The sequence below is a fragment of the Brassica napus genome, chromosome C7 (genome assembly GCF_020379485.1).
Source record: "Brassica napus cultivar Da-Ae chromosome C7, Da-Ae, whole genome shotgun sequence".
Taxonomy (NCBI): domain Eukaryota; kingdom Viridiplantae; phylum Streptophyta; class Magnoliopsida; order Brassicales; family Brassicaceae; genus Brassica; species Brassica napus.
Window position 1 is genome coordinate 32,180,917 of NC_063450.1, and position 24,871 is coordinate 32,205,787.

At 36.2% G+C, this 24,871-nt stretch overlaps 1 protein-coding gene and 1 long non-coding RNA gene across 2 annotated transcripts; both read left to right on the top strand.

Annotated features, from left to right (window-relative positions):
* Positions 1–2,086: 2,086 nt before the first annotated feature.
* Positions 2,087–3,487, top strand: LOC106408946 (mitogen-activated protein kinase kinase kinase 20). Its single transcript, XM_048762329.1, is given in 2 exon segments — positions 2,087–2,951; positions 2,954–3,487. Coding segments are annotated over 2 exon segments (894 nt in total). The 5' UTR covers positions 2,087–2,257; the 3' UTR covers positions 3,154–3,487.
* A 245-nt stretch (positions 3,488–3,732) lies between these two features.
* Positions 3,733–5,429, top strand: LOC125575522. Its single transcript, XR_007325993.1, has 3 exons — positions 3,733–4,693; positions 4,790–4,929; positions 5,171–5,429. It is a non-coding gene; the product is annotated as an uncharacterized LOC125575522 (long non-coding RNA).
* The last annotated feature ends 19,442 nt before the right edge of the window (positions 5,430–24,871 follow it).

Sequence of the window (24,871 nt, forward strand, 5' to 3'; positions counted from 1 at the left end):
GACGCTCCGAGGTCGCTCGCGTCTCCATGGCGAGACGACACAACCAGGTCGCTCGCGAGGAGACGACCCGGGAGCGACGTCTTCGGAGCGACACAGCCAGGTCGCTCGCGAGGAGACGACCCGGGAGCAACGTCTTCGGAGTGACACAGCCAGGTCGCTCGCGAAGAAACGAACCGGGAACGACCTCTCGCAGCGACGTGCCGAGGTCGCTCCGTGTCTATTTTTCTGTCAAACTCATGTTTTTCTAGGGGTCTTTTAGTCATTTCATTATGCACGTTTTTTACTTTCTAAACCTATGTTTAAGTATCTTTTGTAAGCCAAGGAGGCAGAGTATCTGGATCTTGGAGAAAACCACCAAAAACCTCTGGGAAAAGTTCATCTCTTTGATTCATTTGATCATATGTTATCCTGTTGATTTCTAATCTATTACATGTATTTCTCTACATGATTAATCTGAAATCCAATATGGGTTTAGGAGGAATCATGAAGAGTAGTGAGTAATTACCTTTTGAATTCATGGGTTAGGGAGATCAATGGTGATTAGGTTAGTTATTGGATGTTTTAGTGTAGATCATTCTTGTTTTTTGCTAGTAGAGTATTCATAATGCATTTTATGAGTTGGCCACTCAAAAGTTGATCTTTAGACATTTTCCACCCACAAGGTGTTTTATGAAATGCCTGAGACAACTTTCCTAAGCTTTTAACATACTTTACCAAAGACATTTGTTGTTAAAGGTGTTAAGATAGCCAATAGACCTGTTAGTAATGATTGCTTTCATATTATTCAACCAAAGACATTTGATGTTTGAGATATGTTAGTAAATGAACATTCATCTAGACATAGAGTTTGTTTAAGATTGTGTCTAAGCTTATGGTTGATAGTTTGATTGATCTTTTGCCATCCTTAGTTCGAAACTTGATCACCCAAGGTCTAATCCCTATGCCCATGAGTTCTCTTTTCCCTTAGTAAAGAAAGTCATTTCATTTATCATTAATCATTAGTTTAAAAACCTCTTAAATTATCGGTTGCACTTAGATTAAGTGAGTACTTGCATTCTCGGTGCTTTGATATCTCTCAGAACTGGTTCGACATTCACTATACTACAAAATTTGTTTTAAGAGCCTTGAAAACTCCTAGCATCAGGTTTTAGATGGGTTCGGACAATGATGAGGATGACTAGGAAAAAGAGGAGGAAACACCTTAAAAGTATTTTCCTAAAGAATTGGTTCTGTGCACTAAAAGCTTATGAACATTTTAGCTTTGAAATGCTTGTGAATTAATTTGGATCAATAATGTGAGAAATAAAGAGTGGAATCACTGAGCAAGAGATCCAATGGTGGAGCAAGAAACAACATCAACACAATTGTATCAAAGAATCCAAAGATGCAAGTCAGCGCATAAGCCGTCAGGTAATTAAACAGTTGTAAAAGCTCAAAATTTTGAATATGAACAGTTGGATTAATGTTTGGTTACAAACTACTTTGGTGCAGTAGGGAATAACTGGCATAAGTGCGGCGGTGTTCATCTTCCAAAAAGAAACTAGAAAAAGGGCCAAGTCACACTTTTCCTATTGGTGAATGGTGGTGATCAGGATTTGGATTTAGTAGGCTACATATCTCGGATTCAATATTTAGTTTAACCGGATTGAGTTATCGAGGGATGTGGTTTACAGTTTTCTGAAAGTATGGGGTTTTATTGATTTTTTATATAACGTTTCATTTTAAATAAAATATCTTATTTGATTAAGAATTTGAGATAAATTCATTTTTTCCTCAAAATATTTTTAGTTGGATTCATCATCGAAAAGAATATAAGAAATACAATGTAATTTTATTAATCATTAGTAAAAGCTCTTTCAAAGTTATTTCAACATTTGAACCATATATATTAACCATACATCAAATGCTCCATAAATGATCTTTATAGCTAAACAATACATCAAATAGTTGTGGTTTTCTATTATTTTTTGGTTTAGCCTAAATTTTGGTGCAAATCTGAAAATCAATTGAAACTTTGAGGAATAACAAGAAAAAAGGAAAGAAGAAACTAAAAAGGAAATTAAACATGATAAATTAGTTCAAAAAAAAAAAAAAACATGATAATCAACAAAAATAAACAGTGAACAACCTACTCAAGTAGCTTCATATAAATAAGAACGCTAGAGACTCCTCTCTAAAGCTATCATTGATTCGATTACTTGTTTCTCAAACCAAAAACAAACACTCAAAATAGAGTCAAAAACCCTAATTACAGAGTATGACCAAGATGGTGATGATTAAGGAAGACAACACCAACAACAACAACAGCAACAGCAAAGCTCCGAATGTTGTTGGCCAATCTTCTTCAGTACTAGAGTTTGTCTGTTTTCTTGGCCGAGGTAGTTTTGGTTCGGTCGCTCTCATAAGAGACTCCAAACAAAGGTTACACGCTGAGAAATCATCTACAATATCTTACATGGAGAGTCTCAAGAAAGAGCATAGGATCATGCTTCGTTTCCGTAACCATCCACGCATCGTCCAAACCACAAACCCTAATCTTCACATAGGTATCAACCTCGACCATTGTTATATCTACATGGAGCTTGCCTCCAAAGGTACTCTCCACAACTTCATCTCCAGCTTCAGTGGCCAACCAGTGCCTGAGGTTATGATCAGACGCGCTGCTCTCATGATCCTTCAAGGACTCGAGGCTCTTCACTCTCACGGCTACGTTCACTGCGACCTCAAGCCGGCTAACGTTCTCCTCTTCCCTTCCAAGATTGTCGGAGAGCCGTGGGATCTCAAGCTTGCTGACTTCGGTCTATCTAAGGAGCCTTCTTGTACGAATCCAAGGTCCTTGTCTGGCGGTACAAAGGAGTACATGCCCCCTGAGTCTTTGGGACCCAACCGAGTGAAGATGATTGGACCGGGTGTTGACATGTGGTCTCTAGCGTGTGTGCTTCAGATGTTTGGAGTCCAGTGAAGATGGGAGAATGTTGCTACAAGTGGAGGCTTCCGAGACTAGTATCTCCGCTGGCCAACGACTTCTTGAGGCGGTGCATGGCGTTGCACCCCTCACGCAGAGCCACCGCAGCGGATCTGCTGAAACATCCTTTTGTTTGCACCAAGGCTACATCATATGCTTCAGTACTATCCCCTTCTTGTCATAAGTGATAAGACACAATAATGTTATGAGAGAATATTATGGTAGAAGACAAGGAGGAGACCGATGATGATGGTTCCAAGACCTAAAGATTTGATCTGCTGAGTTAGGTCTCGGTTGTTAAAGAGAGTCGTATTTAAGTTTCTTTCAGTTGAGTTTGCGTCTTGATTTAATTGTTGTTGCACAGTTAAGAACAGTATAATTCATGTTTTGGTACTTGACTTATTCCTTTAATGTATCTTTGTCTTTGCCTGAGGATTGCTATTGAAATGTTTAAAAGAATCTAATATATACTATTATTACACAGTTTAAATTAGTCAAACAGAAAAACATTCACACATTCATTTGGAGGCATTAATCCAGTGGAAAGGTTTACCTGGTTATGAGCAATCATGGCTCCGGCCGCGTGAGAGACTTGGTTATGCAGTTTCCAGATTTTAAGCTTGAGGGCAAGCTTAATTTCTGAAGAGGGGGGGGGGGGGGGGTGGGGGGTGGGGTGGGGGGGGGGGGGTGGGTGGATATTGATAGACCCCTGGAGAGCATACATCAGGAAGAGAGGCAGAGGAGTTAAGAAAGACTTAATACGAGATGACGTGGGAGATGAATTGGAGGGAAGTGAAGATAATTGATGGTGAGTCGAGAGAAGTATAAATAATGAGAGTCTGTTGTAGATATTTTCTCATGAAAGTTTGTTAGAGAAGATTGAAGTCGTGAGAGGGTTTGTCTCTGCGATTCAGTTTACTCAAGGAGAAGGGTCCTTGGGATTCACTTTCGATATTCAATAATACATGTGTGTCACAGAATGAGATCCCAACGTTCCCTTTTATAGTTTACTTGATACTTGGAGTGGAAGACTCGAAACTTAGTAACACAAAACAAAGACTCAAAACTTGGAGAGGGAGTCACTGCATCCATCTACTGCCGAGCAATAAATCATATCAAGTTTTTAAAATCTAAATCATCATCCAAGTTTTTGGGAAAGCTAAAATCTACGGAAAAATCAGAAACTAAAAATTGAAAAACCCAAAATCTAAAAACTAAATAAAAAAACAATAATATCAGTTTAAAATCAATTTAAATTTTGGGAAATAAGAAAAAAGGAAAGATACAACTAAAAAGGAAACAGTGAACAACATATAAACAAACTATCCAGGTTGCTTAGGTAGATTGCTTAGATTAATTTTGATTAAAAGAAAAAGAAAATTATCTTTTAATTCAAGCACCGTCGCTTAATTAGGAACAATAAGCTACGTTGCTTATCTCCTTCTCTCTCTCATCTCTATCTCTGTCTCTCTCCCCACTTCCTGAAATCAGTAGATTTCGATTCCAAAATGTCGTGATTGATCTCTTCTCTTGGGATGATCTCGTCGTCGTCTTTGATCGTCTCGAGGGATAGGGTTTGGGTTCGATCGTCTCACCGCGTACGTCACCGTCTTCTCCTCCTCGCCGCCGTCCTTGTTCTGATCCAAAAGCTCCTTCACTGAAACGCTAACTTCTCCGACGGGCTTATCGCCGGCGATGGGACGATCAGCCACGATCTCGATGACTAAGGTGAGGCTTTAACTTAGTTAGTAAAGAGATATTCTGCAAATCTTATTGATAGTTTCGTGTAGTGGCTTTTGTAAATCTTATTGATGGTTTCGACAGAACCGAGCCTTCACATGGAGGTAGAGGGAGAGATGAGTTCAGGGAAGAGTATGCTTGCCCCTTCTGCTCAGACTATTTTTGATATCGTCTCTCTCTGCTGCCACATAGACGAAGATCATCCCATGGACACTATCAATGGGGTAAACATCTCTTTATTCTGCAATATCAAAAATCTAATAAATGTCTCTTCACATGGTTCTTAGTAGATTAGGCAAACAACTAGAGAAAATCAAATTGTAATTAAATCCATCCTGTCCGAAAATCATTGACATAGAGAACCAAGAATGGAGAAAAGTTTCTGTCTTTGAGGCATTTGAGTCTCATGGTGGGGCTTTATTTGATCAAGCGTGTGTTTGCTTTTTGTTTATGATGGAAATGCAGATAACTTCTTGGGGTTTGAGGAGGTGGTCTTCTTATTCCCTGGAGGATGGCCGGATTCTAACAAGTGAATACTCTTCTTCTCTTCTCCTCTCTTGCCGTATGTTTTGTGTATTGAATGGTCTCCTTTGAAGAACATAATATTGGCAAAAGAATCTTTAAAATTTCTAAGCACCCTAAAATAAGAGCCTTGCAATGCAATGGAGGAGGAAAATGTCAAGTTGCTTAGCTAAGTCTCTTACCCAAATTATCTCCTTAAATACTATTATTATATTATTAAGCAACCCATTATGGGTTGGTAGGATAATGATGCTCTCAGCTTCTTATGAATAAGATAAATAAGAATGCAAATCTGAAAATCAATTGAAACTTTGAGGAATTACAAAAAAAAAAGGAAAGAAGAAACTAAAAAGGAAATTAAACATGATAATTTAGTTCAAAAAAAATTAAACATGATAATCAACAAAAACAAAAGGAAATAGTGAAAACCCAAAGCGAATAGTGAACAACCTACTCAAGTAGCTTCATATAAATAAGAACGCTAGAGACTCCTCTCTAAAGCTATCATTGATTCGATCACTTGTTTCTCAAACCAGAAACAAAACACAAAATAGAGTCAAAAACCCTAATTACAGAGAGTGACTAAGATGGTGATGATTAGAGAAGACAACAGCAAAGCTCCGAATGTCGTTGGCCAATCTTCTTCAGTACTAGAGTTTGTATGTTTTCTTGGCCGAGGTAGTTTTGGTTCGGTCGCTCTCATAAGAGACTCCAAACAAAGGTTACACGCTGAGAAATCATCTCCAATAGCTTACATGGAGAGTCTCAAGAAAGAGCATAGGATCATGCTTCGTTTCCGTAACCATCACGCATCGTCCAAACCACAAACCCTAATCTTCACAAAGGTTCTTTCTTACTAAGCAAAAGAAAATTTCATACCCGTAATTGTGGTTTCATCGCCATGGATTGAGCTTTGAGTGGTTTTAGGGTTTTGGTTTGTATGAAAGAAAGAAGATCAGTATATAAAGAAAGAGGAAAAGAGGGAGGTGAAACGAAATCATTAAAAATGTATTGATTGATTGAAACAAAAGTATTGATTGTGTAGAAGTGGCTCGATTAGTTCTCGGCTTCTTTGTTCTTCGATCGGAGAAGACGAAGTGGTAGAGGTGAGGAGAATCGTTATCCTTCGACGGTTTTTTTGGTGATCTGTATCCCATCGGGCAAATGAAAATCCGATAAAGCCCAAATGGCAAGCTTATCGGGTGAAGCCCACACGAAATATTGCTCGACCGTGAGGTCTGTCTGACGTGTCCAATTACATGCTCCTAATTGGTCTGAATTATTGATCCTACGTGGACACACTCCCTACTCAGTATATTGGCCTTTTAGTTTTGTTAGATATCATCGGGGTGTAATGATACCTGATCAATCGATGTGCGTACTCCAAAACTGATGATGATTGTTTCCATGCTTCTATCCAAAACTCTCCTGTCTACTCCACTTTGAGAAGCCCAAAAATGAGACCGTGTACTTGTATTATTATTCACCCTAGACTGAGTCAAAACTAACTATTTGAAACTTGAGGCAAAACGCCTTTCTTCCTTCAGATGGTCCTCAGGAGAACAATTTCTAACACCAGGACCAAAGTTATAAAGTGAAGCTCTAAAATAATATCGATATCCAATATCCCACCGAGATAAACAACAATAAAACAATACCATTATATTCTTATTTCTCATAATCCAAAGAAGCCACCATTTTAAGCACGATACGACTACAGATGCTTGCAACTTAATCAATGTTTGGGACCCAAAATTTCAACTCAAAAAATCTCGAACTTATTATTATTATTGTACACAATAATCCCATGATGGCGAAGAAACCATAACCCCATAAGTTTTGTATCTTCTAAAAATTGCTACCCTTTTCCACAAAAAGACCATCATACACCAATCTGGATGCGTTAGGAAGATCATGCACTTGCACCCTTAGCCATACTTTCCCTCTTGTACCCAACCCATCGAAATGAATCACCAAAAGAAAAGCTTTTCCATCCAGCTGGTTGTACTGGAACAGTGTCTTTAGTTGGTTTGATGAGACCAAACTAAAGCCGTAACCCTCTGTAACCGGTATCCCTGATTCTTGCCAGTTCCTGAAATTTTTTATCATATAAGCAATGTACTCCAAAGCTCCAGCAATTGTACCATAACATAAGTGACTTGTATATGAAGAAAGAGCTCCAAAAGATATGAGCTCCAAACTCATAGAATAATCACAAAACAATACGCCAATAAAACCAACAGACCCTAAACCATTGAATGCTCATAGAGACTATTAAGATAAAAGAAAATAAAAAACCAGAAACTGAAAACCGCCAACAATGCCCATCGATCATGTTCTTCCTTAATATGAAATGATGAAACCACCCCCACGATATCCATCTTTCCCTTAACATATCTTCCCAGACCTTCATCCTGATGAGTATCAAACCGAATCTGCACCGCTTTAATCCTTTGATTTCCAAAATCCCCATCTCGAAAAGGCATCGGTGCCCTAGTTCTCATTCGCCATCGCCTTTGCCGTCATCTTCTCTACAATTCTCATGTCTCGTTTCTATTGTTTATTTTTTCTTTGAGTTCTGTTTATAAATGTGTTTATCATATAACAAAGTCTTCTCGAAGTATTTGGGTTAATATAACATTTCCTATCAAATTTAAATTAGACTAACTAATTTTCCAATCGATTCTAAACATGCCACATTGGTGAAATTGGGTTCTAATTAACTGTCACATCACCAAGTTTAATTTGTAAATATTACAAACGGTAAGGTTACTATTTTTTAAATGATTTTTAATTAATATATAAGAGATATTCTAAAAGACTCATATCTGAGCGTCTACACTTTAAGTTGCGTCTACTACTGAAAGTTTCAACTATTATCAGCAAAGTATAACATCTACGGTGTCCTCTATAACCTACTAATGGTAGAATCTATTTTCTACTGGATTTTAAAAAAAAATTAGTTAAAAAACGGTTGGTAAAATATTTAGCAGATCTTGAAAGTATTTTCTTTACTTTTGGGAAGAATCTTTTTAAACTCACCTCAAAGAAAAAAAACATATGCCATCATCCTCTTTTACTCTTGTTATCTTCATGATGTCACCCAAATTACACTGGAGTTTAATAAGATTTTACAAAACCAGCATGTCTGGTTCCTCAATCATAAAATGTGACAATTTAACAATTATAAAATCTAATTAACTTTGAAACTTTGCTGAGGTGTTTGCGTTTGTCTTCACACATAAAATCTAATCACATTGGTTTCACACATTTTGTAATTGATATGTTCTCGTGGCTGAACAAAGAATCAAATCCAGAAATCAAGTTAAGATTGAACACTATTGTTGTTGACTCGAAATAAAACCAATCAACCGTTTAGAAAATATTGAAACAGAGACAAATTTGTGAAACACTATTGTTTGTGCATTAGTAGAAACTGACGCCATCCAGCGAAAGAAATCACCACGATTAAGTTGAGAAAGATAGAGAACTGAAAACCCAGAATGAAAAAAAAAAGCTCAAACTTCACAGGTCGGAAAAAAGGCTTCTACAACGAAAGAAATCACCTCTTCTTGGTTGGTTGGATGGAGTGGTGAAAAGAAGTAATAGGGTTAACGTCGATTTTTTTACCTAAATCACTTTTACGATTTAACACATGTAAAAAATAATATATAAAAATTTATTTTGAATAAAAACTTAATTGTACAATTAGAGGGTTAGAATGGGATTAACATTAATATTAGTTCTAAGTGAACAAGAACTCCTAAAATGATTCTAAGGAGACAAAATATTAGTTTTTTAATTCCTTTTTAGCAAAATTCCCTAATTTAAAAGAGAATAGTTTCTCTAACTTTCATTTATAACAACAGAAAAACGTCTTTTATAAGATTTATTGTTTTGTAACATAATTAAGAAAACATATAAATATTACGAAGTTTAGTTTTAATAAACTCATAACAGATAAACAGAAAATATTAGCAAAATAAAGTGTATATTTTTCTCTGGATAGTGTTTTAAAATTTTTGAATAAGAAGAGATGAAGACAAGTGTTATGTTTTTAAGTGTTATAGTTCTTGTTTCATCGGGTAAATTTATCTTTGGTAAGTCAGGAGAATATATAAAATATTGTAGTCTTTATTAACATATTAATTAACTGATTAATTTGGTATTTGTTTTGCAATTCTCTTAGGTGCGACGAATACAATGAAAATATTTTGGAAGAGAGGACCCATATTTTCAGTCCAACAGCAACTCCTCTAATGAATGTTCAGATAAACGAAGACGAATATCGTCAAGGTTACATAGGTTTTTGTCATGATTGTGCTTGGGCTTGTTTTCGCAGAAATAAGTCTTTGGCAAGATGTAAAAAATTTAAGTGTCGTTGCTCTTAAAAGCAGAAATAAGTCTTTGGCAAGATGAAATAAGTCTTTGGCAAGATGTAAAAATGCTCAGATACTCTAACGAGCTAAAATTTATTCCGTCATGCTTTTATTAATTCTCACATACTCATTACTCTTAATAAAATAAGATATTTTTCAGTTTTGTCTTTACGTTTTCCCTCTTCAATTGAAAATTTAAATTTTGAATTTTAGGTATCAAATTCATAATTTGAATTTTGAATTTTAGTAAAACTATAAACCAAGTTGAACCAAGTTACACCATTGTCGAAGTATAAATTTGGTATAACTATGTCCTAGTTTTACTAAATTATACCTCGAAGATGGTATAACTTAGTATGACTAGGTTCTAGTTTTACCAACTTGTACCTTGACAAAGGTACAACTTGGTAAAACTAGAACCTAGTCATACAGTTTTACCAATTTACACGACAGATAATGTAATTTGGTAAAACTGTTTTTCTAAGGTTTGTAGTTTTACTTTCGTGTTCTATTTTGATATCTGCATTTCTGAATCTTAAAAATCGAAAATACAAAAAAGTAGATCGAAGATGACGAAAAGAATAGATGAATGAATAGGCAGAGAAGAAGGAAGATAAGGCATAAAAGGATAAGGAAGAAGAAACGGAGATGAAGGAGGAGGAAAAGGTGGCGGAGAAGAAAGATGAAGAAAATGCGTAAGATGAGTACGAAGAAGAAGCAGAAACAGAGGAGAAGAAAGAGGAAGGGAAATAGGCGGAGGAGAAGAACAAAGAGAATGAGGAAAAAAAAGAAGAAGAGAAACATGGATCTAGAATTTAAGAGAAGGAGGAAAAAAAGAAGAGAGAGAGAGAGAGAGAAGAGAGAGAGAGAGAGAGAGAGAGAGAGAGAGAGATATAGAGAGAGAGAGAGAGATAGAGAGAGAAGAGAGAGAGAGAGAGGAGAGAGAGAATCTGAGATATAGAGAGAGAGAGAGATAGAGAGAGAGAGAGAGAAGAAGATAGTAGATCTCTAGAGATCTAGATAGAGGAGATAGATCGAGCTCTCTCTCCTCGCTCGCTCTAGCTCTCTAGCGCTTCGAATTGACTTTCCTAAAAGAGCCTAAAAAAAGAAACATGGATCTAGAATTTAGGAGAAGGAAGTGAATCAAAAAAGGAGGTTGGTAAAAAAAAGGAAATTGAATAAATGCTATATTCCGTAAATAGGTGAATTCATAGATCAATTGAACTTCTACTTATTTTTTAAATTAAAATAAATGAAAAAAAAAGAATTGAAAGAAAAGAGTAATGAGAATATAATTTTTTGGATCAGGAGTATGTCAGCAATTGATTCTGTATACTCGAGAGGATCAATACGTTTTTCAACCAAAAGCAAAAGATAAATTGTATGCCCATTAACACACATTCTCTTGAAAAATACAAATTTTACAAGTACTAGGGGTCGAAAATCTTGGTCCAGAGACTTTTCAAACAGCGTAGACCATTTTAGAGACACAACTAATTTAGACACTTAGTGTTCCAAATATTGTTATTATAGTGTTGTTCCCCAACTATTGTTGATATAATTTAGCGCATAAAACATATGTTTACTGGGCTTAGTCCAAGGTTGCCATTATGTAATACTAATCCAGACATTATGTATTATGTTACTGTGTGTGTGCGCAGTCACAGGGTACACAAATTATATGGTCTAACTAAATTAATTTATTTAATCAGAATTTAAAAGGAATTGTCTTTCTCTATTGTTGTTTTTATTTTTCAAATAAACAACTTCTGTTTGCTCATTTATAAGATTTGTGCAATCTGAATTATTTTCAGATAGTTGTAAATACGTAATATTAAATATATGTCAGTTACATATAAAATGAGGAATTCCTTAGAGATCGATATATTCTCTTGTAACTTTAAGTTTGTACAGTGATGCATATAGTATTTTAGCAATAAAAGATTTTGTTATTACAGTGATGCATATAGTATTTTTTGATACTTATTTGAGGATCATTTAAAAGTTTGTGCTAATTAAAAATAGATTCTGCTTAGATGTCATTTAATTACGATGACAATTTAACTTACGTAGCAGCTTAATAATCAATTGAAAAAAATGTTGGTTCAAATCCAATTACTAAGGAAACATTATATTAACCTAAAATATAAGAAACATGTATTATTTTCTTAAATAAAACCTACAGAATTACCTATTGATTAACATATACATGGTGACTAATGAATATGAATAATAAAGATTTGATAAAAAATTTGCATCCTTCTTCATTTTTGTTTAATTTTATATTATTTAAAAAATAACAATAACATTACCTATATAATAAAAAATAGTTTTTTTTTATGTTATATTTTGAATTTTTTAAAATGACTTTAAATTACACAAAAATGAAGAACCTTATATGTTATATTTAAACTTTTTAAAATGACTTTAAATTACAAAAATGAAGAAACCTTATATGTTATATTTTCTAAATGTTAGATTTTTTCTTATATATTATATTTTGAATTTTTAAAAACGATTTTAAATTACAAAAATGTAAGTTTTCCTTAATCATATGACTAAAGACATTAAAATGACATTTATCAATTCGATGGTTGATCTGAAAACTTTCAAAACCATATGGAAGATAAATGTCAAATAATTCAACTATGGAAACAAAACTGTTCATTTTTTTCAAAAATGTGTTATGTGGAAAATAATGAGGTTTTTTGTGTCATAATTTGTTTAATGTCCAATTCGATCAACCTATGATATATTAATTATAGTTTAGTTCCACAATTTTTAATAAAATTGATCCGGTCTATCGGAAAAAAATTATATAATAACAATAAAAACATTGTATGTATAAATAAATGATCAAATATATAAAAAAATATCGATAATATATACAAATAAACTCACCCTGCGCAAGACACAAGTCTTATCCTAGTAACATATATATTAGATTTGATCGTAAAACTGAACCATATATTAGATTTGATCGTAAAACTGAACCAAATATATTCTCTTGTTTTATTAAATCAAGTAATCTGGTACCTATTTGAGACCACAAGGTAGTACCAAAAAGTTTACTATTCTAACACCAATATTTGTTTTGCTATATATATTCAGTCGCTTTGTATCACATAAAGTACCAATAAAGAAAACATTTGATTCATATAGTATTTTAGCAATAAAAGATTCTCTAAAATCATTATGATCAGTGCTTACTAATGTAATAGCTTTTTAATGTATTGCTAAGATCGATGTTTTATATGATAGATATACTTTTAAAGCAAGTGTTATAATTTAAAGAGAATAGTTTCTCTAACTTTCATTTATAACAATAGAAAAACGTCTTTTATAAGATTTATTGTTTTGTAACATAATTAAGAAAACATATAAATATTACGAAGTCTAGTTTTAATAACTGCACAACAAATAAACAGAAAATATTAGCAAAATAAATTGTATATTTTTCTCTGGATATTGTTTTTAAATTTTTGGTTAAGAAGAGATGAAGATAATTGTTATGTTTTTAAGTGTTTATAGTTCTTGTTTGTTTCATCGGGTAAATTTATCTTTGGTAAGTCAGGAGAATATATAAAATACTGTAGTCTTTATTAACATATTAACTGATTGATTTGGTACTTGTTTTACAATTCTCTTAGGTGCGGTGAATACAATGAAAATATCTAATTTGGAAGAGAGAACCCATATTTTCAGTCCAACAGCAACTCCTCTAATGAATGTTCAGATAAACGATTTACAAGACGAATATCGTCAAGGTCACGGAGGTTTTTGTCATGATTGTGCTCTGGCTTGTTATCGCAGAAATAAGTCTTTGGCAAGATGTAAAAATTTTAAGTGTCGTTGTACTTGGCAGGATCTTCATTAAGACGATCTAATGTATTTCAAACATTTATAAACAAAAGATAATTAACAATATACTGAATTTTTTTTTAATGTGCATCTGCTTTACACATGTATACTCTGAGTGGATCAATATGTTTCTCAACCATATACTTTTTTTCTCTCTCCTACCCCCGATCTCTCTCCCCTCTCTTCTTCTACCCTTCGCCGTCACTGACATTCGTTTTTTTTCCGGCGGCCGCTCCGTGTTTGAACCGAAAACGGTGTGTTTGTCGGATTCATACAATGAAGAATTTAAGAAATAAATTTCTTATATTCTTGAGGTTTAAGAGAAATCAACATAGAAATCAAATGGAAGATGAATATCAAAAATAATTTAATGATCAAAGATTGTATTACATGTATGATTACAAGAGTAAAGTAAATCTAAGAATCCATAAACTCTTTATAAGAGAGTGTTCTAAGTCTAGAATGGAGAAGAGAAGATCATATGCTAAAGAGAGATGTCTCTTTATTTATACAAAGAAGAAGCTAGAGCTTCATAGTAAAATGAGCATAATTTATTGCCTAATGGGTCTTGAGATAGGATGTAGATCCACCCCCAACAGTAAGCCCCCCAAGTTCGTAGAGAGAGATGAAGTCGATCTCTGTGAACTTTACGAATATGGTTTATTAGACAATTAATTAGACACATTCATGCCTATAACGATTTAGGCGAGTTTAATTTGAACTTGTGCTTAGTAAAAGGCGAGTTTGCTTTAAACTCGTGCTTAGCGAAAGACGAGTTTACTGGACTCATGCTGAGGCAAACGAGTTTACTGAGAACTCGTGCCTAGTAAAAGGGGAGTTTTCTGTAAACACATGCCTAGCCAAAGGCGAGATTTTGTAAACTCGTGTCTAACAATAAGCGAGTCTAATGTAAATTCGTGCCTAATAAAAGCAAATTCAATTTAAACTCGTGTCCAAAATACAAGTTTACCGAACTATTGCCGACCCGAAGTCTCGTGTTGAGATCGTAAGTGCCGAGCAAGTTGTTGGCTTGTATGTTCGTCAGGCTGTGATGACGTTTGAGAAACTTTCTGTTTGCTGTTAAGAGAAACATGACGTTGTCCAGGATCAGAGTGACCGGCAAGGCAGCGTCTCGTAGAGCAACGTCTCTGGCAAGGGTAGCGGTTAACACGAGCAGCAACGCTCTGTCTTACAGAAAACATGATGATGATCAGATTAAGATTCACCAAAAGAAATAATCAAGTTTTGTGTAATCAATAAGCAAGTGGCAAAACTTGTTTTACTCAAAGTTTCACAAGTTGCATATAATAGTAATTTATTTACAACTAAACAGTTTGCACAGGTTGCAAGCAATGAAGCAATCAAGGTTATAGAGCACTTATCTTTGATTGATGAGTGGTCAGTGGTCACGGGGTGAGAAGCTTGTGCCACTTATGGCCAATTTGTCTCGAGAGCTTGAGTGAAGAAGCAAGACCTTGCCGCCGCTGAGTTCGCTTCAAGCTATGATTCAGTTTTCCAAAGGGGAGAAGAAAACAGAGAACGTGTCCAGTGCAGTGAAACACAACCAGATGGCAAGCTTGTGCGAATTGCCTCTGTCGCCGAGAGGCTTTGTTGTTACGTCGAGATCAACATGACGAGAAGGCTTCTTGGAGAGATGATACGAAGATTAGGACATGTCTCATCATGCGCTGTTCCTTCTTAACGAGAAGCTTGTGCCGGTTGTGTCAAACTTGTCTTGAGAGTTCGCTTGATGAAGAAGCAAAACCTTGCCGCTACTGAGTTCTTCTTGAGACCTTCTATGAGATAGATACTTTTTTTAAGACATCGAAGGAAAAGTTTTCGACCGTTGTCGAAGTGAATGCAGATTCCGGCAAGATACTGATATCATGCAGAACTTCATGATAAAGCTTCATGATAAAGTTTCAAACTTTCTCTTTGGCTTCAGCAGGAGCTCTGATCAGGCGAGGCGATATATGTCCCCGAGGAGGGGAGATCATATGAAGGTTGGAAGCCGAGATCCAACACAGGCTGAGTTCGGCACGTGATTAACTCGAGACGTGGCAGTGGAGAAGCGCACCCTTTGCTGTCTTTTTTTTCGCTGGCCTTTCCGATTTGTTACCTTCTTGGATCGACAGATGGAAGGAACTGGAATCGCTTCTGCTTGTTAGCAAACGGTTTGAGGATACCTCGTGAGATTGTCTGATGTTGAATCATCTCAATCTCGCCAGCAACCCGTGTTTCTGTTCGAATCCCCTAACGCCCTGTTGCTGAAGGCAACGATGGAGCAGGGCAAACTAGGGCTGCTGATCTCTGTCATCGTCCTTCTCTTGTGGCCGCGAGATCCCGATAACCTTCCAAGCCTCTGGCTTGATTTCGAAAACCCAGTCCATCTTAACGCCTCTGAGAAAATCGCGTGGACCGGAAAGAAGCTCGTGCAGGTGCCGTCGCTTCTGATGAGAATCTTCGGCTCTTTGGTGGGTTCGTGTTCTTCGCGACTCTCACTTGACCTTGAAAGACCCAGTTCATCGCAACACATCTGGGGAGATCGTGTTTCACGGGCCGGGAAGAGCTCGAGCAGTCCGAGAAGAGCAGTCCCAGAAGCTTCACCGGCGGCACCGAGACCGAGCAGCCACCACAGACCTTCTCCGGGAGGAAGCAACGGAACTGCCATCGCGAATTAGAGGATGTCCAGGTCTTCTATTTTATCGGATCATGAACTTGTGTGGAGGAGAAAGCTTCATCCTTTTTTTGTTTTTGTTTTTTTTTTTTTTATCCTAAGTTTTATATGCTACGAAGATTGTTCTCTTTGGCCCCCTCCTTCTATCACCAACTGTTTGAACCGAAAACAGTGTGTTTGTCGGATCCATACAATGAAGAATTTAATAAATAGATTTCTTAGATTCTCGAGGTTTAAAAGAAATCAACATAGAAATCAAATGGAAGATGAACATCAAAAAGAATTTATTGATCAAAGATTGTATTACATGTATGATTACAAGTGTAAAGTAAATCTAAGAATCCGTATTTGTAAGAGAGTGTTCTAAGTCTAGAATGGAGAAGAGAAGATGATCATTTGCTAAAGAGAGATGTCTTTTTATTTATACAAAGAAGAAGCTATGCTTCATAGTAAAATGAGCCTAATTTATTGTCTAATGGACCTTGAGGTAGGAAGTAGATCCACCCCCAACACTTTGCCACTTGCGGTCGCCGGACCCTCTCTTCTCTTCTGTTTTCTTCTTATCTTCATCTCCTTCGTGTTTCTCTTCTCTCTGCGGCAGGGAGAGCTTCGTTTCAGCTCAGATCCGGAGCTTCTGGTTCAGATCTAAGGTCTCCGGCGGCGAGTCTAGGCGCGTGAGGGCGGTGGCTGTCTCTCCCATGGTTAAGCCTTCGGTGACGTGCTTTGAGTTCCCGGCGATTTTGTGAAGCTTGGCGCGTGCTCTCGGGTGAGCAGTGGTGCGTAAGATACCAGTTGGGTTGTCTTCTCGGCTTTCCTCTCCGTCTTTGGCCGGGGTTGGTGTGTTTGTGGTTGGCTCTGAATAGAAGCTTAGTGGCAGGTTTCTTGTTTCTGCTCAGTCTCGGGTTATCGGTTCTCTGTTCTCTCCGTTCTATCTACGGATCTGGGGTGTTGCGGCAGTTCTTGGCTCTGTTTGTGTGCAGGTCTGGTGTTGTGGCCCTCGGGCTACTCTCGCCTCTCCTAATAAAATGTGGGGGCTCGGTGGTGTGGCAGTTGTCGATTCTCTACCCTCCTGGATTCTCGGTGACGGTTTAGCTGTGGAGTTGATTGGGTCAGTAAGCAATGGATAGGCTTTAGTTTGGCTACCAGCTTTCTAGCATGCTTGGTGGTGCTTCTCCGGAGGAGGCGTTTCTGGCCGGTCCCACTGCTCTATATGGGCCTTGGGTTCAAGGGGTGTATACGGTCACGGGTTGTTGTGTTGGAGGCAGCAATCTTCAACGCTCTTCACCGAACGACGGCATCGTCGGTGGCGAGATCCTCTTCGTGCTGCTGGTTAAGTGTTTCTTGGTTTAGCTAGCGTGTTCGGGATGTGATTCTTTGGGCAGTTTATGGCATTTGAGTTCTTCGGAAGCTGTAGGAGCCGTGTGTTTCAAGGTTTGAGGGCGCTTTTCTCTCCGGTAGCTCGGCTTTTCTCTCCGGTAGATCGCGGCGACTGGTAGCTCTTTCTGTTATTGACTCGCCTTCTGGTCCGTCAGGCTTACGTTACAGTCTCGTTCAGAGTCTGCTTCTCCGTTGCTTCATTTAGATTTTTTCGTTGCTTAGATCCTTTGTGTTTAGTTTATATATGTTTCATCTGCTACTAGTTTTCTGTGTGTTTTCTGTAAAAAATGGAAAACTTGGTATACTAATTTAACATTTTACCAAAAAAAAAAAAAAAAAAAAAAATATATATATATATATGTTTCTCAACCTAAAGCAAAATATAAATTGTATGCCCATTAACAAACATTCTCCTGAAAATACAAATATTACGAGTAGGCCTGAGCTGGATCCGGATATCCAGGAAATTTGGGGTACCCGGATCAGTGGGTTTATTATCCGGATCCGGATTCGTGGCTTCCGGATATCCCTCTCGATATTCTATTACCCGCTGATATCCGGATCCGTAAAAATAACTAAAAAATAATATTTTTTAAAAAAAATACTATTTTTTAATATATTACCTAAATTAAATATTTATACAAGATTTATAAATATATTTATATATGTCTATAATATTGTAAAAACTAAAATATAATATTACAAGATTAATTCATGTATAAATATTAATTTATCAAATATAAAAATTAATAAATTTAAAAATTAATGTGTTTTAAAAATACGGATCCGGATCCGGATATCCGGACCTAAAAATTAAGATATCCGGATCCGGATTCAGCTTGCACGGATCCAAGATTTTACTATCCGGATTCGGATCCGGGCACCCCAGACATCCTATTTTCGGAGCGGATCCGGAGCGGATCTTGGATCGTATCCAGATCTCGGATAATAAGTCTCAAGCCTAATTACAAGTATTAGGGGTCAAAATGACGTGAGGTGACAATAGTGTTCTAAAGAGCCGGTGAGTCTCTACGTTAGTTAAACTAGTTTTACAGATTTATTCTGTGTTTTGCATGAGGACAAGTAAAATAATAAGTTCGGGGAATTGATATGTTATAGATTTTACATGTTTTCACCTGTTATATAAGTATGTTTTTAGAGTCTTTTATATGCATTTGGAGTTGTTTTAGAGTCTTTTATGTTCTAGTTACTTATTAAATATAATTGGAGCTTTTGGATCATTTTGGAGCTTTTGAGGAAAGATTTGTTGAAGACTTGAGTCAGAGATTGTGCCTAGGAGAAGCATCGATAGACACTACAATTGAAATATCGATCGACACCCAGTCGTCCGCGAGTTTAATGACGATCTGAAGAAATTACAATTTTTGCCCAGACGTTCTAATAATTGCACAACAAATCATTAGTCGCATGTTAGGATATTTATTACGGTTTTCTATTGTTTTGTAAACAACACTTCTTTACTTTTCTTTCTACGCTTTGGATGCACACTTTATACCTTTCTAGAGAGAGAGAGCATAAGATTGGAGAGAGTGATCTGAACACCTTCTGAGAGAATATCTTGAATTCCTTTGTTTCTTTATTATTTTCTTTATATTTATCTATTTTATTATTATTCAGACTGTCATCATGTTTTCTATGAATATGCTTGAGTAGTTCTATTGTTAAATAGGGTTCTTCAAAGGTTATCTGATGATTTGCTAAATCTGTGGTGTTATTAGGGTGATTTAATTAGTTATTCATCTAGTTGTTCTTATTGTTAAGTCTAGGATTGATCACCCTGAACTTAGATCTTAGGATTGATTGGCGCAAACGAGAGTTTGGTCTGTTTCCTGAACGAAACTAGGATGATTTAATTAGCTATGTACATACAAGAGTTTATCTAGGTGATTAGAAAACCTATCAAACTTATTCGCTATAGCTTGTTAGAAGTAGTATCAATCGTCACTCCACAAGAGGTATCGATCGACACTGATTCACATACGAGAGTTAGACTTCTAGGTCTAACCATTAGATAATCCTTACATACGAAAGTTTCTATATTATAATCCAAGTTTGAATTCGAGAATAAGTCATATAATAAATCCCTAATAACTTTTCTAGTTTACATACCTATCATACCTGAGATTTCACGTAAGTCTAGTTTTTTCCCTCATCTTGATAAATTACAAATACTATCATTTAATTCTCTGTTTACTGCTTTCTGTATTACTTTCTAGTTTTAATTCAAAAGAAATAAGCCTATTGTGTATCGTAGAGTCTCTGTGAATTCAATCCCTAAGTACTACAACTGAACTTCTTATTTGAGAGAGTAAGTTGCTTTAGGGTTAATTTGACAAAATCATTGTTCAACAAATAAGAAGTCAGAGTCTAGATTTAAAAGAAGTGTCGGTCGACACCTCTTCCTTGGTGTCGCTTGTCACCCGCACGAGTAGACAAACCGACTTACTTCAAGATCGACTTAGGCCCAGAAGCTTCCACATATTACACGATTACCCTACCAACTTTATACCTAATATATATAGTTTTTAAGCCATTGTTTAGGAAGACACACTGTAGAAAACATATTTATTAGAAGCTTTTAGTTTAGAGAGAAGATCAAGACTCCTTCAGAAATTTGTATTGGAACTTCAATATTTCTTACTTTATCTATTTATGCAATTCATTCAGTTCATCTTTATGCTTTGCTTAATTATGTATGAGTAGTGACCTTGTTAGATTTAGGGTTTATTAAGATTTTGATGAATTATTAAAACTAGGGCTGGGCAAAAAATCCGAATCCGAAGAACCGAACCGAACCCGATCCGAAAAAGTAGTACCGAATCCGAACCGAAATTGATTAAATATCCGAACGGGTTCAAAATTTTGGTATCCAGAGAACCGAAACCGAACCCGACCCGAACCGAAGGGTACCCGAATGTATCCGAAATAGATTTATATATCTAAATATATTAATTATTTTTAGATTCAATGTATATTAAAAACATTCAAAATATATAAGATACTTTTAAGTTGTCTAAAATACTTGAAAATATATACAAATATTCAAAAGTAAATTTCTAAAATAGTATAAAATATACTCAAAACACCAAAAATAGTTGAAATGTCTACTGATTGTCTATCAAAATTTTCAAACAAACTAATTTATATGTTAAGTTTAGGTACTCTCACATATGTTATTCAAGTTTATATGTTATATAGTATTTTATTTACAGATTTTGAGAAATTGAAACTATACATTGAATTTTAAAATTTTAAAAATCATTTAAATGGGTTATCCGAACCCGAACCGAACCCGCAAAGATCCGAACCGAACCCGAACCGAAATTTAGAAATACCCGAATGGAGCTAAAATCTTTAACCCCGAAAACCCGAAACCTGAATAAACCCGAACCGAACCCGAATGGATACCCGAACGCCCACCCCTAATTAAAACATAGAAATGCTAAGGTGATTTAATTGGATGCTTCACAGAATTGATCTAACTGCTTGTATTCTAAAGTACCTAATTAGAATCTTGAACTTAGGATAACTGACAACTGCGAAAGTAGGATCAATTCCTAAAACTATTTCGGATGAGCTAGGTTGTTAGGCGCATGCGAGAGCTGGTTTAATTACTTAGTGAACATATCGATCTGAGTGTTAATGCTTGCATAAAGAATTATCGATCGACATTCTGTAGTATCGATCGACACTTGTTCCTTCTTCACACGCGAGAGCTGCAATATATGATTTAGACATCTGATTAGACTCGCAGTGAGAGCTAGACTCTTAGCATATATATATATATATATATATATATATATATATTATATCTCATAATTCTAATTTCCTGAAACTCTAAGTCTAGCGTATTTTCCATATTAACTTACAACTGATATTTACCGCTTTATTTAGTGCTTTTAATATTCTTGCATATCTTAATCATAATTCATATCGTCTATTGTGTGCCCACGATCCATGTAGATTTGATCCTTAAGTACTGCAATTGATCTCTTATTTGAGAGAGATAGTTAGATCTAGTGTAATTTCAGCTTGCATCACCAAAGTAAAGCCTACACTTTTATTTAAGAAATGAGGTTAGTAGAGACACTATAGGTGAGATGTGGTATGGAAAGGTTTCTAGGCTGGGTTTAGTACATGGAAATCCCTCAGATGTGGTTGCAACATTGTAGAGGTGATGGTGGTGTTTTAAAAAGCTGGTGAGTCCCTATGTTTTCAAACCTTTTCCACAGGTTTATTCTATATTTTGCTTGAAGACGAGCAAAATGATAAGTCTGGGAGAGTTGATAGGTCCCAGAATTTACCACTTTTAGGCCATGTTATAGGCCATATTTAGAGTCTTTCTTATGCATTTCGAGTTAATTTTAGGTCGTTTTCAGTTTTAGGCACGTTTTGGGAACTTTGGAGATTTTGGAACTTTTTGAGATGCAAAACTGCGTAAATAGGTCAGAAGTTTTAGAAATGGATGGAGGACTTCCCACAGTGCGATTGAGCTAATATTTTGATACAAAATAGAGCTTTGAGTTAGATTTTGAATTCCACCTGTTTGAGGTCAATCAGGATCCTAGATTGAGTTATGATTATTTTACTGAAGAATGGTTAGTCTGATACTCGAGAGGAAGCTGTCGAGGTTGTGGCTTAGCAGCGAACGATGCCCTCTGAGAAATGAACGACGCTCATACTGACCAAGTGCCCGGCAAGTTTTAATGAAGTTTTAAGAATTGCAGTTTGGCCTCAAACCTTCCCTTATGTACAAAAGAGCCCACAACATGTTTTAACCTATATTATCTATCTTGTAGCCATTGTTGATGCCAAGCTTTGTTTTAGATTGGAGAGAAGAGAAAAACTCCGTAAAAGTTTTCTTGGAACTCATGTTGATTCATTCTATGTTAAACAATTAATAATAAAATAGCAATAATCATCTATGGATGCACTCTAACCACCAAGCAATCAACCAAGGCATCCTAGTTATATAAGCATTCAGCAAAGCCATAACTAAGCATGCAACCAATCAATCAATCATCCAATCAACCAAGCATTCAATCACAATCTGAAACTATCCAAACTGTTACCAAGTCAGTTCCGGCCTCCTTCCATGATCCTCAACTATGAAGCACGGGATGTCATTTAGGTCGACGTTTCCGGTACGGAAACGTTTCTGGGACGGGTACTGCTTGGGAATGGCACGGGCACAGCTTGGGGACGGTGAGAGTAACCGAAGGTCTAATAACTAATGGATTGTGTGTTTATGAACATATTTACGTTAACATTATCTTACATTAAGATAATTCATTACTTTTTTTCTTTAAAAAGTACTAAAACGAAAAGAAACAAAAATTTATAACCTTCTTTCTAATTCTTCTAGTTTGAACTTTGAACTAGATGAAGCATATTTTAATAATCAATGAGTAAACAATCATTTCTTACTATTGTTATTACTTAAAATAGTATATTACATTGTTTTCTTTTAAGATTATAGAGTAATTTATTTTAGTTTCAATTTATGAGTATATGTATATATATTTTTTATATTAATATTATGCCGTACCCGTATCTTTAAATTTTTAGTTTTGCTGTTTCTCGTCCCCGCTTCCGTACCCGTATCTGTCCCCGTATCCGTCCCGGTGCAACATAGATCCTCAATAACGGAAACCTGAATGAAAACAATTCAACAACAATCAACTGCCGTTACTCACAGTATTTGGTTCGTTGTGGCTTTGACCCGAATCCTCGACCAAAAGCTTTTTCCCGAACTCCAAGCTGTTTTTTCTTGAGAACTCCTGGTACTCTACTGTTGCTAGATCTTAGTACTTCTCCCTGGAGTGAAGTGAATTCTGGAAAACCTCTGAACCATCTTCAAAAGAAAGAAAACCCTTAGAGTGACTTTTGGTGACGAATGGAAACTCGGATTTCCCCCCTCAAGATGACACTTTTGATGATTCCTTCTTCAGAATACTTGTTTCTAACTCCCAGAAGAATACTTTCTCAAACAATGAGACCTTTGTTTCGCTATGATACATCTAGTGTGATCAAATCAAGAATTGGCTAATTCTAGACAGGTTTCTGAGGTGGTTTTTGACAAACGTTTTGAGTAGGCTATTGATGGATTTTTATTCTGAAGTTTGGTGAAGATATTCTATCAGGGATGAGTTTTGTGAGTTTTTGTAATGGAGTAGGCTATGGGTGATTGAAAATAACATGCGGAGTTCTCGGCTACACGATTCTGGTGATGGGTAACTGGTTGAAAAGGGTGATCAATGGCTAGGTTTTGGGTATTATTTATCTTGTTTGAGGTGATGAATGTGTTAATGAAGGCCTATGGGTTTATATAGTGAAAACACAGCCATATAAATGTGACATATGACTCCCTAGGTGTCGAAATGCATAGTTAGATACACATGTGTCACGACACGCGACCGCTTGGGGTGTCAACTCTAAATTCTGCACGTTTAACATGTTTCCCTCTGGATTTCATATCCTGTATGTCCCTAACATGTAGCACGACACCTTGTTCTTCTCCTTGACACCTTGTGCTTTTCCTTTAACACTACATGCTTCTCTTTTAACAACTCGTGCTTCTCTTGTCGCCCCGTGCGTTTTGACACTCTGTGCTTCTGACCAATCATATATTACTACGTCCTCATGTGTACCAAATCTTTAGATTGAACTTATTGTCTTAAAAAAAACCATGCTGAAGTGCTCCAAACGCCTTTCGTCGCTTAAATATCTTAGATCGCTCGCGACTCGACCACCAAACGTAGATGCTCAACCAACTTATATTTTCTCTGTACCATCATGTTTTATCCTAACCAAATGTATTCTCCTAACCTCCTTAAATAATCAAAGCCATGTTTCTTACATCTCCTCCAACTTCGAAAATTCGCCTCGCTCTTCGTCGACCTCCAATTCAGACTTCTCGACCAAAACCCAATTCACTCGAGCCATCTGAATTTTTTTCTCGGCCAAACGTCTTCATATGATCCATGCCCACCATGCCAACCCACGATTTACCTAATTTAGAGGTAAAACTACTCTAAAACAGGGTCATTATAGTGAAAGTCAGAATGAGGTTGAAAATGAGAGTGAGAGTGAGGGCGAGAATGAGGATGAGGGTAAGAGTGAGAGTGAGAGTGAGAGTGAGAGTGAGAGTGAGAGGGTGGGACGGGATAAAGGTGAGAGTGAAATCGATAGAGTAAATATACGTGAAATTGAAAAGGTGAGTACAGGTGAGAGAGAATTTGATATTATTTAATCATATAAACGTTAGAAAGCTTTGAAAGTTTGACCAAAACTGGCAAAGACTGTGCAATTGAAAACTATTTTATCTAA